At 39.4% G+C, this 18,565-nt stretch overlaps 1 protein-coding gene across 2 annotated transcripts in view; it reads right to left on the reverse strand.

The window, feature by feature from the left end:
• Positions 1-633: 633 nt before the first annotated feature.
• The window catches only part of pde2a (phosphodiesterase 2A), a 150,781-nt gene continuing 132,849 nt past the window's right edge, over positions 634-18,565 (reverse strand). For both annotated transcript variants that reach the window (XM_083914479.1, XM_083914480.1), the window contains exons 14-31: positions 15,703-15,814; positions 15,575-15,614; positions 14,997-15,060; positions 14,627-14,708; positions 14,036-14,210; positions 12,673-12,785; positions 10,273-10,350; positions 10,044-10,166; positions 9,885-9,955; positions 8,733-8,855; positions 8,555-8,642; positions 7,762-7,809; positions 7,136-7,210; positions 6,921-7,020; positions 5,847-5,959; positions 4,897-4,935; positions 4,502-4,608; positions 634-3,816 (exon numbers count right to left, since the gene is read on the reverse strand). In XM_083914479.1, coding sequence (XP_083770605.1) covers positions 3,582-3,816; positions 4,502-4,608; positions 4,897-4,935; positions 5,847-5,959; positions 6,921-7,020; positions 7,136-7,210; positions 7,762-7,809; positions 8,555-8,642; positions 8,733-8,855; positions 9,885-9,955; positions 10,044-10,166; positions 10,273-10,350; positions 12,673-12,785; positions 14,036-14,210; positions 14,627-14,708; positions 14,997-15,060; positions 15,575-15,614; positions 15,703-15,814 — 1,786 coding nt within the window. In that variant the 3' untranslated portion in view covers positions 634-3,581. The remainder of the gene's footprint in view (positions 3,817-4,501; positions 4,609-4,896; positions 4,936-5,846; positions 5,960-6,920; positions 7,021-7,135; positions 7,211-7,761; positions 7,810-8,554; positions 8,643-8,732; positions 8,856-9,884; positions 9,956-10,043; positions 10,167-10,272; positions 10,351-12,672; positions 12,786-14,035; positions 14,211-14,626; positions 14,709-14,996; positions 15,061-15,574; positions 15,615-15,702; positions 15,815-18,565) is intronic.

Below are 18,565 nucleotides of genomic sequence, written 5' to 3' on the forward strand. Positions count from 1 at the left end.
TAACTTCAACTGCATTCAGACTGTGGAGAATAGATTTAGCTTTTTTGCTGGGAGGAGGAGTGAGCAGTGGACTGGAGTATATTTTTGCCCCAGGGCCCCCGGTGGGTTAATCTGGCCATGCTTATACAGTATCAGTATGTGGGATAGGCCGACAGGATCAACCGAGATGCCACTGTGATGACTAAATCAGTGTTGCAGAGCCCTAATGTCACCTGAGCTCTTCGTTCGTTCATGGTGAAGTAATATTGCCGAGGATGGCGAAGCTTTTATGGTGCGTTGTGTTCACGTTTAGAGAAAGCAACCACAAAGCCTTTCATCAGATTTATTCCAAGAAAGAAAGAAAAAAATCTCAAAATCATCCATTTGTCTTCTTGTCAAAAATGTCCTCGTTCATTACATCTGAAGAAGAACAAGACCACCAGCACTCGGAACTCAACAAAACAAATAATTAACAAATGACTGGAATTAGTCCTCGGTTTAAGCATCATGTATACATTTCAAATGAATTTGGGTTTTTATATGTAGAATAACATATGTATAACCTAAATACACATATGGTTTTCTTTCACCTCCTCTGTCTAAAAGTCTAAGCTCGGGGTTGTTCAGAAATGGCTTGAAAAAAAAAAGAGAGAACAGGATGCAACCACTTTAAATACATTACAGCATTGAATCACTTCCCATTGTAATAATGACAGACAATCAAGTAACATTTTCTTTTGAAACTTTGTTATTTACAGCAATTATATTTTTGCCACTTTTAACAATTATGTCACAGGTGATCGTTACAATGACATTACATCACAGGTTAGAGTCCCGCTGTTCTGTGATGATATAATGGGAAATAGATTGGGTTCATACTTCCTGGGTGAGCCGCAAATGTCAGACCTGGCTATGATTTATCAGAAAAGTTTGATGCGAACACAGCCCTCGACTTCCCTCCGACATTAGAGCACAAAAATAATTGAAGGTATGTTTTTACTTTGCAGCTTGACCAGGAAATAGACAATGTTTGCTTGGCACATTTAGCCCTGACTCTCTAAAAACAAACATAAAGGGACGGATACACACTCAGTATAGAAAACTGTCCTAGGTCTGGACTCTCAAAGGCATTTTAGGAGTGAAATGGTCACAGGTAATTTTTTTTCAGTGGAAACATCATGACCTCGCACGCTAATGCCTTTGGAAACTCAGACCTAATAATAATTTAACAAGAGGCATAAGTATTTACAAAGGATTCTTTGCAACGTCACAGAGGCAGACACTTCATATTGCACATGAAAAAGGCAGGTACATATGAAACAGTGGTTAAAAAAATAACAGAAGTGGGGGGACCACATGTGAGAGAAAGAGAGATAGACTCTACAAACACATCTGTATGCCCTTTAATACATTTATAGTAAAACATATTCAGTCCATGAAGCGGACCAAGGCGGATCAAACGATTCCATCCAATCATGCCGGTGCATATCCAAATGTAGGTATAACCCATACATCAAACCACTTCGTTTACCAATTAACCTGCCTCCCTAATGCACCCTAATGGGGCTCTTTCATGATTCACGGTTGATCAATATTTTTGCTTTCATCTACCTTCATTAGCATTATCGACTGAAGAAATTCGAGCGAGATCACTTGAGATCTGCGTCTACATCATCGCTATTAACACCAGCTTTGAAAGGACTGGTTGTACTAAACATTCCACCTCTTGATCTCAACTACCTCCAGTCCTCTCTTTGTCTCTCTCTCTCTCTCATCTGCACGCCCACTCGTTCATCCACTCATTTGCTCACTCACTCTCACCCCTCCACACACAGCCCACATATATCACAGAAGTTTTTCTTTGTGTAACGACTCTGTGGTTACCTTACCCTAACTCTGCAGAATGTCCTATGTCAAACATTATAAGGTAAAACAGAATATGGGATATTGTAACACAAAACCACTTGGTCCCCGTTATTTTCATTTTTTTACACGAGGCACAAACTGAGAAATCTAATTTTCATTTCCTTTGGGATGCAGCAATAGTGAACTGTTGATGCTTTCAGGACTTCAGGAGTCGTTTCTATGATGGCTACATCTCTAGTTACGTCTATAAAATTATTTTCAGGTGCATTGAGAACTGAAAAAAAAATGCTTTTGTGTAATATCCACCGGTGGTTGTATACATAACTTAAAATAGAAAAAAGTGAACATGACATCTGAGGTCTTCACATGTATTTCACAAATATACATCTTTTGAGCATTATGATCATTCACTCACCACATCGATACTCAAACTATGTCTAACAAATGTACAACATACATACTAAACAGACTCTTTATTTCAATTTTCATATATTAAAAGCTCTAAGAAAGGCAGCAAAGATGCGCAATAAGGCAGATCCATATGACACACTCAATGACACACTCCATATAACACGCTCTACTCTGGCACATTTACATAAACAGATGAGATGGATCTTTTAAAGGGCTTGGGTTTGCTTTCTATCTAAAGTGGCTTATGAGGAAATCATTAACTAAAAGGAAGTGAAAACGGTGAAAGGGAGTGGGAAGGATGCAGAGAAAAATAAACAGAGGGTGTGTTTTGAGTCATGAGCGACCTTTGTTTGAGGTGTAGATGCATACTTGATGCAGTGACATGCGGTTTATATGCACAGGGTGGGTTTTTAATGTGTTATGCATGGCGTAGGGTGACTCTGTCATTGATCAGTGATTGTCAATTTGTCCCTTAAACCTCTCCAAAAATGAGGAAAAGCGAATCAGTACACATGAGGGTTATACCGCTGTGTAAGCAAATGAACTAAAACACGTTGTACATCTTCATGAATGGAATGACGTTTGGATGACGATGAATGAATTAAAAATATTTCGAGAAGCTGAATACAAAAATCTGTTATGATGGTATAAAAATTGACTTCATTCATTTCTTAGCAATGGAGAAATCAACACTGACGAAGAGAAAAGGAATAATACGTGAGGTGTCCATACAGCATGCACTCATAAGCATCAGGTGAGGGACTATGGCAGCAGCTTGTGTGTGCACAAAGCCGAGCCATTCAAATCAATATAAGCTATTATGAAACATTTTACAGAAAGTATAGCACTTTATCTCACTGTGACATGTTGAAGTAGTCTTTTTCCATAAGAATATTCTTTTCTCTGTTGTGTGTCTAAACAGTATGCGCATGTACATACACTAAGTGTGTCAGTGTGTGTTTTTACAATCGTAATCAGGATCAGTACTGTATGAATGAACTTGTGACTTTGTGGTTTAAAAACTTATTTTTCCAGTGTAGCTGCTGAAAAAGATAAAAGTCACCACCTTCTGCTTTCCTGAACTGGAGACACAAGCAACATGTGACATCTAATCACTGAACCGGCTCAGATGGATCCGCTCGTTTCAAATCACTTGTCTGAACCAATTAGTCTGAAACTTTGTCCTGTCCATTCTGCATGGCCTGCTAAGCATCTAAGTGACTGACATCAGAGAGATCCCTCCCTCTCAGGTCACCAAAAAGGCCTCCTCAGCCTCTTATTGGACCGCAGAAAACTTCAAGAAACCGTCAGCAGCCCCGCTGTTGTCACTGACCCCTCCCTCCTTCTGCGTCGTCAAGGCAACCGTTGAGGCAGTGGTCGTCGCTTCCGAAAGCACCCTGGGACTGCAGCAGCTCATATTCCTGGTCCAGGAAGTCTAGGCTGTTGTTACTAGGCAACCCACGGATGGTGAACTTGTGGGACACTTTGGTCCACTGCTCCCGATTTGCCGCCACTCTCTCGTACAGCTCAGTGGCCCCAGGAAACAGTTCAGATAAGAGCCTAAAAGGACAGAGGGCAGTGGCGGCACGTGAGTTAATGTACTGTGATTCTTTATGAAGTGAAGCCTCCACATGATTAATAATATCTTTATTGCACCAGCGTGAGAATTTGCCCAATTTAAAGGTGATCATGATGTTTTAATGTCATTTTTGACATGTATTTCTTTCATTCTAATGTCTTGCATGTCTTATTTTCAAAAGTGCTCTAATGAACAGCATTTGTAGTGAAAAGCAACAGGCTGCAAACAACACTGACAGGTCACCTTACAATGTTAATATAGTAAACATGTTTCTTGCAGCCCGACTAAATGTCACTCCCTTTTAGCTCTGTTTTGCTCCTGAAGGAAATATCTGGCTGCTAAATGCTCCATCATGTTACCAACTAGTGGTCAACTGTCTGTCTGCTGTTTAATGCTGGTTGGGGACCAATACATTAAGTCGATCAGAGCTTTTTTACCCCACTGAAGACAGCATCCAGCTGTGGCTAAACATGCAGCTGATGATACCAGTGAGAGTGATCAAACAGTAAAGTTATTGGGTCATAAAACCAAAACAATGAGCTGAAAGAAGCTAAAATGCTAACATGTTAGCAATGTGATCCATTGTTAATATAAAAGAACATAGATTAAAGTGGCTTTAACTGATTAAAAACAAAACAATGTGATGCTGTAGCTTTTTGTACGCACTTGTAAATGGGCATGGCGATATGTTCCATAAAGCTTATCTGTAGTTCTGGGATGTACGCTTTCTCTCTGTCCATCATCTCACTTGGCCTGTTTCCCATGGCTTTTTCCTGCACACACACACACACACACACACACACACACACACACACACACACACACACACACACGCGCGCGCACGCACGCACACACGCACACACACACACACACACACACACACACACACACACACACACACACACACACACACACACACACACACACACACACACACACACACACACACACACAGACAGACATGAGTAATGAGCTCTCCATTGTGTAAAATGACACACATATGAGCCACTTATTACATAATTTCACATGCCATTTAACAGGGAGTGCACACTGACACATACCAGATCTCCTTGAGAGAAGAACTCTTTATAAATCAGCTCCTGTGAACACAAAGATGCAGACATCTATTAATGCTTGTATGGTTTAACATTAATAGTGACTGATTAAGTTCCACTTATAATAAAATGTCACATAATAAAGCAGCAAATATAATCTGGAATACTGACATCTTGTTTCGGGACAAACCAGCTGCCAGTTTAGACTCATTTAACTGAGCATAAATACGTTTTAAAAACACAACATTTTAATCTACTACGTAAAACATAATATCATATTTGATCCAAACCTGTATGGGTTTTAAGCATTTTAGGAGAAAGTTTCTCATATTTGTGAATATTACTGTAATGGGACTGTGGTGAATTAGAATGATGCCGTAATCAAAGATCTATTACCTTTCCATATTTGGTGCGATTGTTACACTGTACCAACTGACCACAAAACAAGCCAGGCCCAGAAATAAATAGAATTGAGCTTTCATTTTTGGAAGGATTACAGTGCATTTGCAGAAGGTGTTTGGAGATTTATGGTGTAGGATTTAGGACAAGGGTCAGGGGTTTGGTGTTGAAAAAGGGGGCAGGCCAAGCTTAAACATAATCCTAAAATGGAGTACTTTTTCACTGAACTGAAAATAATGGAATATAGACTGAGAGGTATTCAACCGTACAGCTACTGTAAGCATCTTTGACCTTTATTGTCTCAGAAAGTGGGTCAGTTTTACTGCATAGTCATTGGGAATTAAAAATCTTTAGGAAAGCACTGCTGAAAATAGGAGCTGTTGACGTAAATATTAACTTTAACCTGATGTTTCCTAAAGAGATGTATAGGTCAAACAATCTTTTTTGTGTCACAATTCAATATATATCGAAACCTAAACACATGTAGCTAAAATTATGGTTAGATTGTGTAAAGTCATAATGTAAAGTATCGACATTGGTGTAGACTATGTACTGACAGCAATTTTGCGTGTGGTTTTCCAGCCCTTGGTTTGGTCCGACAGGTCACATGATGTCATCAAGAGGCACAGCAGCATGGAGCGGTGGGTACGGCTTTTTGGGTTATATCCGTCTGAAACACACATGCAAAAGAAATATTCTTGAAAACCACTGTTAATAACTCTATTTTAGTGACATGTACTCAAAATGGCCAGTTACTATGTGTTGATAGGTACTGATGATCAGACGCCACAGCTGTACGTTAGGTCCAAGCAGTTTGTGTATTTGGTAAGAATAAATGTTGTCTCAATGGCATCTTAACACTGTACTCTAGTTCTATTCTTACTATTTTCATCCGCGATTGACAAGTTAGTTTTACAGTCTGTGGTGCGAGGCAGTCGCTAACTCATTTAGAAGCTTTTAACGTCCTTGTATTACTTTAACAGCACAATTTTCCTCTCTGGATAACTTATAATTGGTTGCATTCAGGTGTAACAAAGTGCTGGCCAGGAGGTTACAGCCAATTATTTTATAAGAGTGCAGTAAGCATCTGTCTCCTCAAAAGGGTGAATAGAATAAAAGTAGAGGATTAAGAACGTCCGTGATGAATGCTGCAAGTTTGACCTCATATCTCTAAAAAATAAAGGTAGGAAATAATGAAATGTATTAGTGTGCCTTTTATGTGGTCCTAAGATGGGAGCCAGCAGAGGAAATGGGTTTCTATTTTCACAGTTCTTTTATACGTCAGTGATGATTTAGCCAAAAAATTGACAAAAACTATACAGGTTTTATTGTGATTCAGTACGGAATTATCAAAATGGTACATTTCTAATACTCTAACATAAAAATGGTTTGGTGTCGCCACGCTGGACCAAGCAGCTGGACCAAAGCCTCCCTTTTCTCTTTAGTGAGTTAAATTAAATCGATTTGGCTGATGCTTTTATCCAAAGCGACTTTGCATTCAACCACGAAGATACCACACAAAATGGCATGCAAATACAAACAATTCATCAAATAAGCAAAACTGCTTCAAGTAGTACATTTTAAAACTAAAGTAGAGACGTGGCTGTGCATATTGAATCACTGGGACGTACCATCAGCCATCTTCTGCAAGTCCTTGAAAATGCGAAGGTGGTGAGCCAGGTCTGTAGCCAGAATGATGTCTCTTATCAAATCCAGCATGCGCGTGTAGTCCTAAAAAAACAGCAGAAATGACTTTAGTTTGCACCTACAAGGAGAGCAGAATGAAGCAAACTGACATTAAAAGTGAGAGACATTTGTAATGTGTGAATGTCAGATTATATCTTGCCTTCCTGTTGAACTTCTCAAAGATGTTGCAGCCGTGAGTGTTCAGGATGGCAATGGCCTGGGCAAAGTGATGTCTCTGTCATGGTAAATAAAGCATTTTGGGACATGGAATGAGTACATTTGAAAATGCGCTTTCTAAAGTAATGTTGACCAATGTTGCAATGCAACAAGTAAAACCACTTTAACATGCTTCCCCTCATCGCTGCTTTTAGCCACTAGGTGTCGTACCAGCACAAAACAATATGTTATTGCGTTGCACTGGTTGTTTTAAATTCTACAAAGTGCATAATATAATGCACTCATGAACACTGAAATCATTTGTAGTGGTGATGTTGACTGTTTTGTATTCAGAGGTGCTTGTAATGCCACCATCATTTATGTAAATGGCAGGACAATAACCTAGAAACACCTCTCAACATAATTTGGTCCAGTATCAACACAACCTTTAACTGTGACCAATAATTATATTATTCAATTCACATGTTTCTGACAGTAGCATTTAGTGGAGGGTGTGTATGCAGTAAAGATGTACACAGGCACAGATGCCTCATGTTGTTACAGCTTTTCTAGAATTCCAGTCAGCTCTCCCACATCCCTGTGATGTGAAGTAACCTGTTGCTAGTTTACCTCCATCACAGATCCCTCTGAGCTGTAGAGAGCAGCCAGCACAGATTGCTGAAAATAGAAACAGACAAATGAAACAGTCCTTTTAGTGTATATTGATTCAAATGAGACAATATCCTTTGATAAAAATCATTTTCTTCAACCGTCCTTGTCAGCTTGAATATGGATCTTCAAATAGAAAAATCATAAAAGAAGCTGATAAAACGATTACCTCTGTTGCATAATGAGAATTGGTGTGTGTGCGTCATTAAGTGCTGGAGGGCTAAGCATGATTATAGCGGAGTGGCACAACATGCTTCTAATCACTATGACATCTAGCATCTCACTGGGGCGATTTCACAGATGAGGAGATACACAGACTCTGACGAGCATGGCTCTTATTGATGGTCTCTGTCTTAAAAGTCAAGTTTTAGTCATTTTGTGTGTTGCTCGACTACACTCTCTTCGGAAGGTTTATTCTACCTTTATCCCATTGTATATTTATAATGCTTTTGAAAGGAGCCAGTAAAGGTGGTTTGGGCATCAGGTAAGGATGCCCCCTGGGCGCCTCCCTAGAGAGGTCTTCCAGGGACGTCCAGCTGGGAGGAGGCCTCGGGGAAGACCCAGGACTAGGTGGAGAGATTATATTTCCACACTGGCCTGGGAACGCCGCAGGATCCCCCAGTTAGAGCTGGTTAATGACTGGGTTCCCCTGCTAGAGCTGCTGCCCCCTCGACCAGGCGCCGGATAAGCGGTTGAAGATGAAATGAGAGATCTTAAGCCCTCTAATAAAGCAGAAACATATTTGCACTCTTACTGAGGCGACTTGGAAAGAATTGTTGGTGCCACGGTGGTCCAGGTCATGGCACATACAGGACACAAAGAGAGCTAGAATCTCTATATCCCTAAAAACAGAAAAAAAGAAGAGTTAAGGGCTGAAACTACTAAATGTTTGGCTACTTGTGTCACCAGGGGAATAAGTGTTTTACACATACTCGAGGTAGTTGGACAGCCCTAGGTTTTTGTAGAGCAGGTAGCAGAAGTGTGAGACAGAGAAGGCGTGCATCCAGTTGTGGTAGGGAGGGTCCCTGTAGCCTTTTTTCACCATCAGACAGAACCTGGCACCGAAGCAACAGTTTGATTATCATCCTCAACACAGCATGCAGCTAGTATGAAAGCTCTCAGAGGCAAGTAAGAAAAAAAATTGCTGATTCATTTTCTTAGTCCTATTTAAAGTGTTTTCTCTCCTGTGTTTATGACTTATGAAAGGTTTTGCCAGGATACTCTTTCAAAATTCCTTTAAAAAAATTGAATCTGTGAAAAAGGTGGGGGAAAAAATAATATGACAGGTGGAAAAAAAACATTTTGACAGGATCCTTTTTCAAACGTACTTTTTCTTTTCATCTGTTAAAGCCATCACATGAACGCCAATTAAAATACATTTCCAGCCAAAAGAAAGGCATGACAGTAATGTAACACGTTATCAAAACACTTTTACCCAACCTCTTTCACAAAGCAAAAGCTTTTCCCCAAATGTCTCCTTTAGTGCTAACACTGATTAGCTTGGGGCAATACGGTGACACTAACACTGCTCACAATCTACACCAAACACCAAACCTCTGCAGTAGCATGATAAGAGTCCCTACACATAAAATGAAGTACCAACAACGTAGTTAGCGAACCCAGAGTTTATTTAAAAAAAGGTTTTGAAAGACTTACCTACTGGCCCAGGTACCAGCTCCTCTTGTAGTAAAGTTCATTCAAGTCGATTACCAAATGCAATCCAAAAGGAAGGAGCCCATCCGTGCTTCATTTTATGTGTAGAAACTCTTATCATGGTACTGCAGAGGTTTTGTGTTATTTTGAACAGTATTAGTGGTTAAAAAGCTGTTATAATGCCTTCCCCGTAACGCCCTGAGCTGTGTTAGCCAGTGTTAGCCACGTCGGGCTGTTAGCGACTCTCCACGAGTTCTCTGTTAATAGCTGTTACACTAAAAAAACTCCCTCGATGGCTAATTTGATGTACGTAAGTGCCAAAAAAGGCAATGGGATTATTTCGCGCTGGAATTACAATTTAAAGTGACTGGAGGACACACTCATACACACAGGCTCTTAAATTCAGAATATAAATGATGGGGTTGTCAGACCTGGCGAGAGTGTGCAGGTCAATCTTGTATGTGTTAATGAAACCCATGTCTTCAAACATGCTGAGGATGCCCTGCAAACACACAACAGAACAGTTATTTAACACTCTGTGTCTCTAATCCCTCTCTGTCTTACTCTTTCTTTTAACCTCTGTCTCTTACCAACGGCGTGTCGTCATCAGGTAGGGAGCGAGGCGTGTACGTGAACTCGGCGAAGCAGGAGTGGATCTCTTTCACGGGTTCAATCCCCGTCACCAGTATCTTAGTCACCTCTTCCTCCGAAACCTGCAACGTACACATACTGAATCATATTGAGTAAATAATATGGACGTGTCAGTGGCAACGTGTCGAGCGTGTGCGAGAGTGAGGGACTTTACAAATGTGATTTTACCTTCATATGGTACATCATCATCTCATTGGCCAGGTGGGACCTGAACTGAGCTTCATGGACTCTCTTGTAGAGCAGAGACTAGAGAAGCAAACGCCATGTTACATCAACACTGTAACACATTTAACAGGTCATACTGTCACATATAACTGGCTACTGTATGAGGTACAGTTCAGTTTCAGCATACTTATATTATATCATATTATACCTTGTGTCAAATGTCTCAAATAAAATATCTTACACAGTTTGAGTATGTCGTTTTATTCTTTTTCTTTGTTTTAAAAAAGATAACTGAGATAGACTGAGCTGGTGTTCGGTCTTTGGCATCCAACAGAGCTTGATTTTAAAGTATAAATGTTTTGTAATATCCTCAGAAAAGCGCCAGTCACAAACTTTGTCTCCTGCTTATAATAATAGGATATCCCGTTGAACCCATTTTTGTCCCAACCCACAGCACACTGTTCACCATGGTACAGAGTGAGCACTGATAAATAATGCATGTGGCCATGTTTAAATGATTAACAAGCTTCCTAGAAGGCAATTATTTTTTTTCAATCAAATATCTTCATAGTTTATAGATAAACTATTGAGTACCTGCAGTCCTTCAAAGGTCAGCCACAACACGAGCTTCTTAATATGAAGGTGAAACGGAAATGATGCATAAAATATCATCACAGCTCCAGTTTCTCTACCGGCTCTTCTCTTCCTTCCTTCCTTTAGCTATGGTCACTGCTTCATCTCAGTCTCCCTGACTGTGCCTTTCTTATGTGAATTCTGTAAACATGCTTTGTTATCAGTCAACTATCCATTTAATTCATTTAATTAAGGATTTTAAATCCTCTAGATTAATCAAATCAGTCCTGACGGTAATCTTAAGCAAGAGAAATCCGTCCATTCAAAGGTCCCACATTATGTTCATTTTCAGATTTATACTTGTATTTTTTGGTTTCTATGAGAACACGTTTACATGCTTTAATGTTTAAAAAACACATGATTTCCTCATACTGTCTGTCAGAAGCACTCTGTTTAAGCGCCTGTCTCTTTAAGGCCACCTCCTGAAAAAGCCCAGTCAGCTCTGACTGGTCAACGTTTCTGGGTGTTTCTCATCAGTGCTCTAGGCATCACTGCATCATCATTGCAGCCAGGGAATGACTAAAACAGCAGCTGTAGTTGTTTTTTTTTTTTTTTACTTACCTATATATAATAGTATTATAGTACTTTAGTTTATTTTGACATTGCAACTGTACAGTGATGGCAGTTTCTGAATACATTCTGTGTGCATTTCTCTGTTAAGTAACCGTTTTGATACTCTTACTTTTTTATATAGCACCTTGACTTGCTTTATAATAAAAAAAAGACATGGAGATCTCAATTTTTACGAAATGGGACCTATACCTATTCCAATCAATGTTTCCACTATGTTCTGGTAAAAGGTCAAAAAAGAGGCAGCAGTAATGAGAAATATGATAACCAAGTTCATCATCATCACATCCAGAAAAACCTGTTTTGGAGCAAATGACCAAAAACATTTTAATCTGAGATAACAAATATTGGGTTGTTGATGGTTCCGATAGATTTGCATTGACTAGCGTAGCTGAGTGTGTGTGGATGTGTTTGCAGCAGCCACAAAATGCCTCTGAACTACACCATGAAAGCCACTCAGTTCCATCACGGACTGAATCTCTTTAAATTTCCCCCGAGGCTTTCCTCTGCTCCGCCTTGACTGAGCATTTTGCTCCCACTGAACTGATCCCATTTTGCCAGACGGGATCGATCTTTATGACAACACTAACAAAAGAGCTTCCACACTGTCTTTTTAAAGGACCTCTCAGTGACGGATGCACAGTAGATGCTTATTTTCTAAACTCTCTTTTATTCCTCGCATGTAGTTAAATTTAATGAAGGATTATTAAGGCGCATGAAACTTGCACAGATAACATTATTATACATTTAATTTATTTTGTGTTGTTTCAAAAGCAAGATAAGTTAATGATCTAAGACAATGAGTATGAAGATGAATGCGTGGCTTGAAAAATGCTGCATTTATTCCCTGATAATATTTCACACTATTTCATTGCTGTTTACAGAGATAATAAACAGAAAGGGATCCAAGCTGTCTGCTGTAAAGTGAGACGTTGAAGTTAATTCATTCACAACTAATCATGTTTATCTAGCAACTGTGTAGTTTATGCCCTTAATGCTTATTTATAACTAAGCTTAGTGGCACCTTCAAATAAAAAACAAGTATACAAGTGGAGTGTTTTGACTGGTTATTATATATATATATACTGTATTTCATAAAAATACAACAAACTATTTAATGCCTCATCCCTGACCAGTCTTCTGTGGCTATTCAACACACAGATACAGAAAATGTAAAGGTTAAGGAGAGTCAGTTCTTACATGGGCGATGCTGATACCACAGTAGATGGAGAAAGCCGTGGCCAAGTCCTCGTCAAAGCGGTTGAACCACGGCCCGTTCATTTTATTCACCAACTCGGCCACCCCAATCACCTCTAGAAGATGGTGGATTTGAAGAAAGGGGGAGATGACAGAAGCGAAAATGGAGAGAGGAAAAGGAAGGTGAGACGTTGAGAAGGAAAGGAGAGAAAGTTGATGATAATAAATGGAGAGTGGAAAAATGAGAGTCAAGGACAAGGAAAATGAGTCACAGTATGCAACAGTCAGAGGTGCAGAACAGACGTTGAATGAAATATGGCTGCTAACTGAAATTAATTTCACACTGGAGCTGAACCTAACTGCACGTAATGATCTGATATTCAAACTCTTAATCTGACAGTTTTCTATAAAGAGACAAAAAGCAGTGAGTCTAAAGTTTATCTGCTTGGAGACAGCAAAACGTAGGGAGCAACATCAAAGTTTTCAGAGTTTTCTGTAATTTCTAAGTATGGAACACACTGAGGATGGTCGCCTCTTCAATCTGCACCGACTGCACTTTAACATTTAGGAGGAAAGGGTGTGATGTAACAACTCTTTGTGCTATTCTGAGAGAGCACCTATGTGGAAATGTCGCTTCATTTTTCAAAGGAACAAGAAAGAGAAGGTAGGCCTATGTACTGAAGACTTAAGATATGACTAAATTACCAGTAGCCGTGCTATTGCATTATCAGTGCATTATTACACTTTCATGAACATTTGATTCTGATTGGTCAATAGCGGGCCGCTGATCATAGACTCTGAAGGACCACTTTTAAATCAATAAAACAATTATAAATCAATATTTTGTGTCAAATTGTGGATTTCTTTAGCACGTAGCTGTGTTATAAGCGGGATAATGTAGACCAAGCGGGTCATTAGTGCATATTAAACCCCTTCAGGGGCTTCAAGTCAGGTCTCTAATACGCAATAATGACCAGCTCGCTCTAAATTATCCCCACTCATTAGACTCTACAGGGGTAACTGGGTACCTCCCATTACATATAACAGATGTTGCCACATTGTGTTAAAGTATAGTAGAAAAAAAGAATAAAATTACTTTTATTTATATGCTCCAAGTATCTGAAACACTTTGTCCAAGAGTAGCTGAATGAATAAAAGCTTTAAACTTAAAACCTAGAATTATAATTAATAATATTATTGTTTTATATGTATCATATTTATGTTTGTGTGCATTAGTCTTCAATTTGTGTTATTGTTTATATTTGTTTGTCTTCTTATTTGCTTGTCAGTCAGTGATTTGCACTAACCTGTATGAAAGGTGCGATTTTGCGTGTGTATGTGTGTGTGTGTAAGAAATTGTTGCTACCGTTGTTCTCATCTTTGATGGGGAAGCAGAGGATGTTGCGAGTCTTGAAGCCGGTGCTGTCGTCCACACCGCGGTAGAAGAGAGGATGAGAGTAGGCGTCCTTAATGTTCAAGATCTGACCGGTGGTTGCAACATGACCCGCTATACCCTGATCTGCTGGAATACGAAACTCCTTCTGCTCTCACACACACACACCCGCACCCACACCCACACCCACACACACACACACACACACACACACACACACGGTTGGTTATGTCACCAAGGGACCCTATTATTCTTGTTCACTCTTGCTTTTAATTGATTGTTGACAGTACAGTCAGACACTGGGGCGAGAGCATAACAAATGTATCCATGACGCTGACAATGTAATTACTATGTCCTGTATTCTAGTCTGGATGGGGACCTTTGTTGAATGTCATTGCATATTTCTCTCTCCCAATCACTTCCTGTCTATCTTTACTGTCAACCCTCTAATAAAGGGACGAAATCTCTCCTCGAAAAGGTCACGGGAAAGACACAAGTTACATACACCTGTCTGTGTTTGTGTGTGTGTGTTTGAGTGGGTAAGTGAGTGCTCATCTGTCGTACCTCCTCGTCACTAACCACTCCTCCATCAAACACCTTGGCCACCAACTCATGACTGACACGATCCAGCAGGAACACTGAACAGCTGAAGAGAGAGAAACAGAGCAGAAGAAAGAAAGCAGAGAAACTTAGACGATTTCCATCTCAGGTCATTTTGTATCATTAATTGAATGCGACAAGTCGGTTAAATACAAATTGCCAAGATAGCCTTTTCAAATGGAGATAAAGACATTCACATTACGCACACACTCTCTTTCACACTCACACACACACACACACACACACACACACACACACACACACACACACACACACACACACACACACACACACACACACACACATCCCTTTGAAGATGAATCAGACGGCTTACATCTCTGCATCACTGAGGTTCCTGGCCTCCACTATAATTTCCTGTAACAGCACTGACACGTCATCTGAGAGAATTAGGGAGAGAGAGAGGGAGAGGAGGAGTGGGTGAGAGAGGAGACAAAAGGAAAAACAGAGGAAATTAAAGGAATAACAGCAAAGCCCAGATAGACACAGAAACAGAGATTATACGTTAAGTACGGTGGATCAGCCGTACACGTTGATAAGAGCTTTTGTAATCAGCGGTTCGGTATAGTTAGAGGGCAATTTGCTCCACCAGTGGATCAATTTGTTGCACCTGCAATCATGATGAATCATCAGTGACTTATTCTACAGTTGGTGCTTACTGTTGGATAAGAATCTAAATGACTCAGTGTAATTATAGGCCGGAGAGGTGGAGCCATCACTTTTAATGCCCTTTTGATTTTATGGTTATGATCCTGGGTGTAATCACCTTTTCGGTAATATCTCATTCAATTATGCGCTCCATTCGTTTCACTATGTGAGCACTTAAATAACGGCCATTAACACAAATTGTCCTACAACTTGCTTTCTTCACAGAGACACACAGGCAGACCTTACCCAAGTGTGTGAAGAGATTCTTGGCCACTTGTAAGAGTGCCTGTGTGGAGAAAGAGTGAACAATAAAAGGGTTTTAACTTCATGCATATTAATGTATGAGTGAGTATGTGTGTGGGCATGTGCAGTACCTGGCACTCCACTTTGAGTTTCTGTTCTTTCTGGAAGGCCAAAGTTGAAGTGAGGACCGTTGAAGTGTAACAGAAACAGTGCTGGATCGCATGCTCATCTGCCTCTGTGTGTCTGCGGCAGAGAACACACACACACACACACACACACACACACACACACACACACACACACACACACACACACACACACACACACACACACACACACACACACACACACACACACACACACACAGTGCATGATACATCTGAATTTAGACAGAGCTGCATCAGATACTACAATTTCACACACTTGTGGGTAATTTGATCGATAAGTCAATGTTTTATATCACTGTAAACTGACCATCTTTGGATGTTTGGTCATCTTGGTCTTTAGAAATCTTGAGTCTCGTGTTATTATGTCAAGGCTGATCCATAAAATATTGTTTTGTAGTGTCCAACATTTTTTGTTGTGTCTTATTACTAAAGTAAAGGACAAACACAATATTTGCACTTGTGGCAGTATATCAGATCTGTGTCCCTTTAAATGTAAGACATTGTCAGAGAAAGGAGCCTTTGCCTATATAGGGGCAGTTCAGTGGGACAAGTTAGATCGGCATTTTAAAGTAATTTCCAGCGTCAACTCTTTTAAAAAGAGAATCAAGACCTGGTTACTGGAGAAGGTAGCTGAATAGAGCATGGGGCCAGTTACAGTTTCCATTTTTACAGTTATTTAAGATAAATGTTCTTATTGACTATCATACACTCTCTGTGTGTCTTGTCGTGTCTTGTCTTGTCCCGATGTTTTTTGTTGAGGACCACAATGGAAATACGTCCTGGACTTTATTGTGTTTTTTTATCCTCAGTTGTATTTTATGTCTTTTCATGTGTAAGACATTTGAAATACAATTTGATAAATCAAATCAAATCAACTCAGAATACTGTGATTGACATTGTTTCCACTTTTTAAAAATAGTTTTATCAGTAGTGGAATGTAACTAAGTACATCTACTCAATTATTTTACTGTATTGTAATTTTAAGGTACTTGTACTTTACTTAAACTGTGGGGATATCGTGCTTTATCTTTTTATTTTTCTTTATCTATTTATATTTATCTGACAGCTATAATTACTTTTCTGATCAAGATTGTAAAATATAAAATCAGATTTATAAATGATATATTGTTATAACTTAAAACTTCCCAACACTATATGACACTGTTAAAATGACACAACTATGAATAATAACATTCATATATGATAAATGTAACTCTCTGAATGGAGCCATTTTGCATAATAAGTACTTTTACTTTTGATACTTTCAACAAGTTTTGCTGCACTTAAATATAAATATCTCACTACTACTTTCACCACTGCATTTTATGGAACAGTTAAATGGATTATAATTGTGGATTAACTAATAATGAAAATAATTGTTATAACCCTATAAGAATTGCATGATGCATAATTATGAATATTGACTATAAACACAGACGAAATCCACTTACAGCTGTGTAAGATTGACGTTACTGTAATGTGTCTAACTCACTGAAAACAGAACAAAACTCTGGTTTCCTGCAGATGATGGATGTGACTCTCATTTAAAATGAAATGACATGAGAAGTTGACAGCATGAAGCAATCAAATGAAGACTCATAAATGAAATCATCTGCAGTGACCACAGAGAAGCTGGTAATTGCCTACAGTTCTCCCTCTCTGCCTACAGAGGGCAGTGGCACGTTATTGTGTTGATGTCCAGAGCAGTGCGTAGCCGTACATGGTATGGTATGGCTAAGGAGGCAGGATTTGACCTGAGCCTGGGAGAGTCATGGGAAGCTCAATTTATGGGTAAAAAGTTCATACTCTCAATACTTTTCAGGCTGGAGGGTACATTTCTGTGGTACCAGCTACTTATTTACAGTAGTCTAAATTTCCACAGCTAGAATGAAAAATAGCAGGAGTGCATTTCAAAAGAACAGATGTTGGACAGACACAGTGAGAGAGAACACAACACTTTACTGTGAACAAAGAAAAGTGGTATTAATTTAATATATAAATATATATATATATATATATATATTGTAAGCAAGAATGTGTGTGCCCTGTTTGGTCTTGTGTGGTGCTGCCATGGTTGCAGTTTCTCAAAAGTACAGACAGTAAGACACCCTGCCTCATTAACATCTAACCCTTTAATGCTATCAGAATTAAAACCAACAGCCAACTAATACAGCCTTCCAGGCATTTCATTTCAATCTTATCCTTGGCCTTAGACATCCTAGTATTCTTACATCGCTGCGTATTCCATCAACAGATCATTATTTGTGTGGTATACGCACAACTCTGTAATGGTTAGTGTGTAGTGTTCTTTTCTTCTGGCATCAAAGCTGAGTTATAAACCTGTTACTGGTGTCACAATATGTTTTCATGTGCCAGTGTCCTAGGGTAAGAGGCTAATTTATACATGTAGGACGCCAGGCAGAAAGAAGCTCCACTAAACTAAAATGAATATGCAATCTATATGATGAGCGGATGCATCATTGAGATATATGTGTCGACTAAAATCTGTGCTTGGAGCAATGGATAGATTTATCACATTTTATGAAAAGTTATACACATAATCCTGCTGCTGTTACTATGGTAATGAGATGTCAGAGAGATGTCTCTGGCATCACTGCCACTGGCAGAGGGAGAAATTATAGGACATGATCCCTTCTCATCTATCTTAGTAGAGAGAGAGAGAGAGGGAGAGAGAGAGAGAGAAAGAGGGAGAGAGAGAGAGAGAGAGAGAGAGAAAGAGGGAGAGAGAGAGAGGGGGAGAGAGAGGGAGGGAGGAAACTTAATCCATTTTATGTCCTATGATTTATTTATTGTCTGTGTTAAATTA

This window comes from Echiichthys vipera, assembly GCF_963691815.1.
Source record: "Echiichthys vipera genome assembly, chromosome: 5".
Classification (NCBI taxonomy): Eukaryota; Metazoa; Chordata; class Actinopteri; order Perciformes; family Trachinidae; genus Echiichthys; species Echiichthys vipera.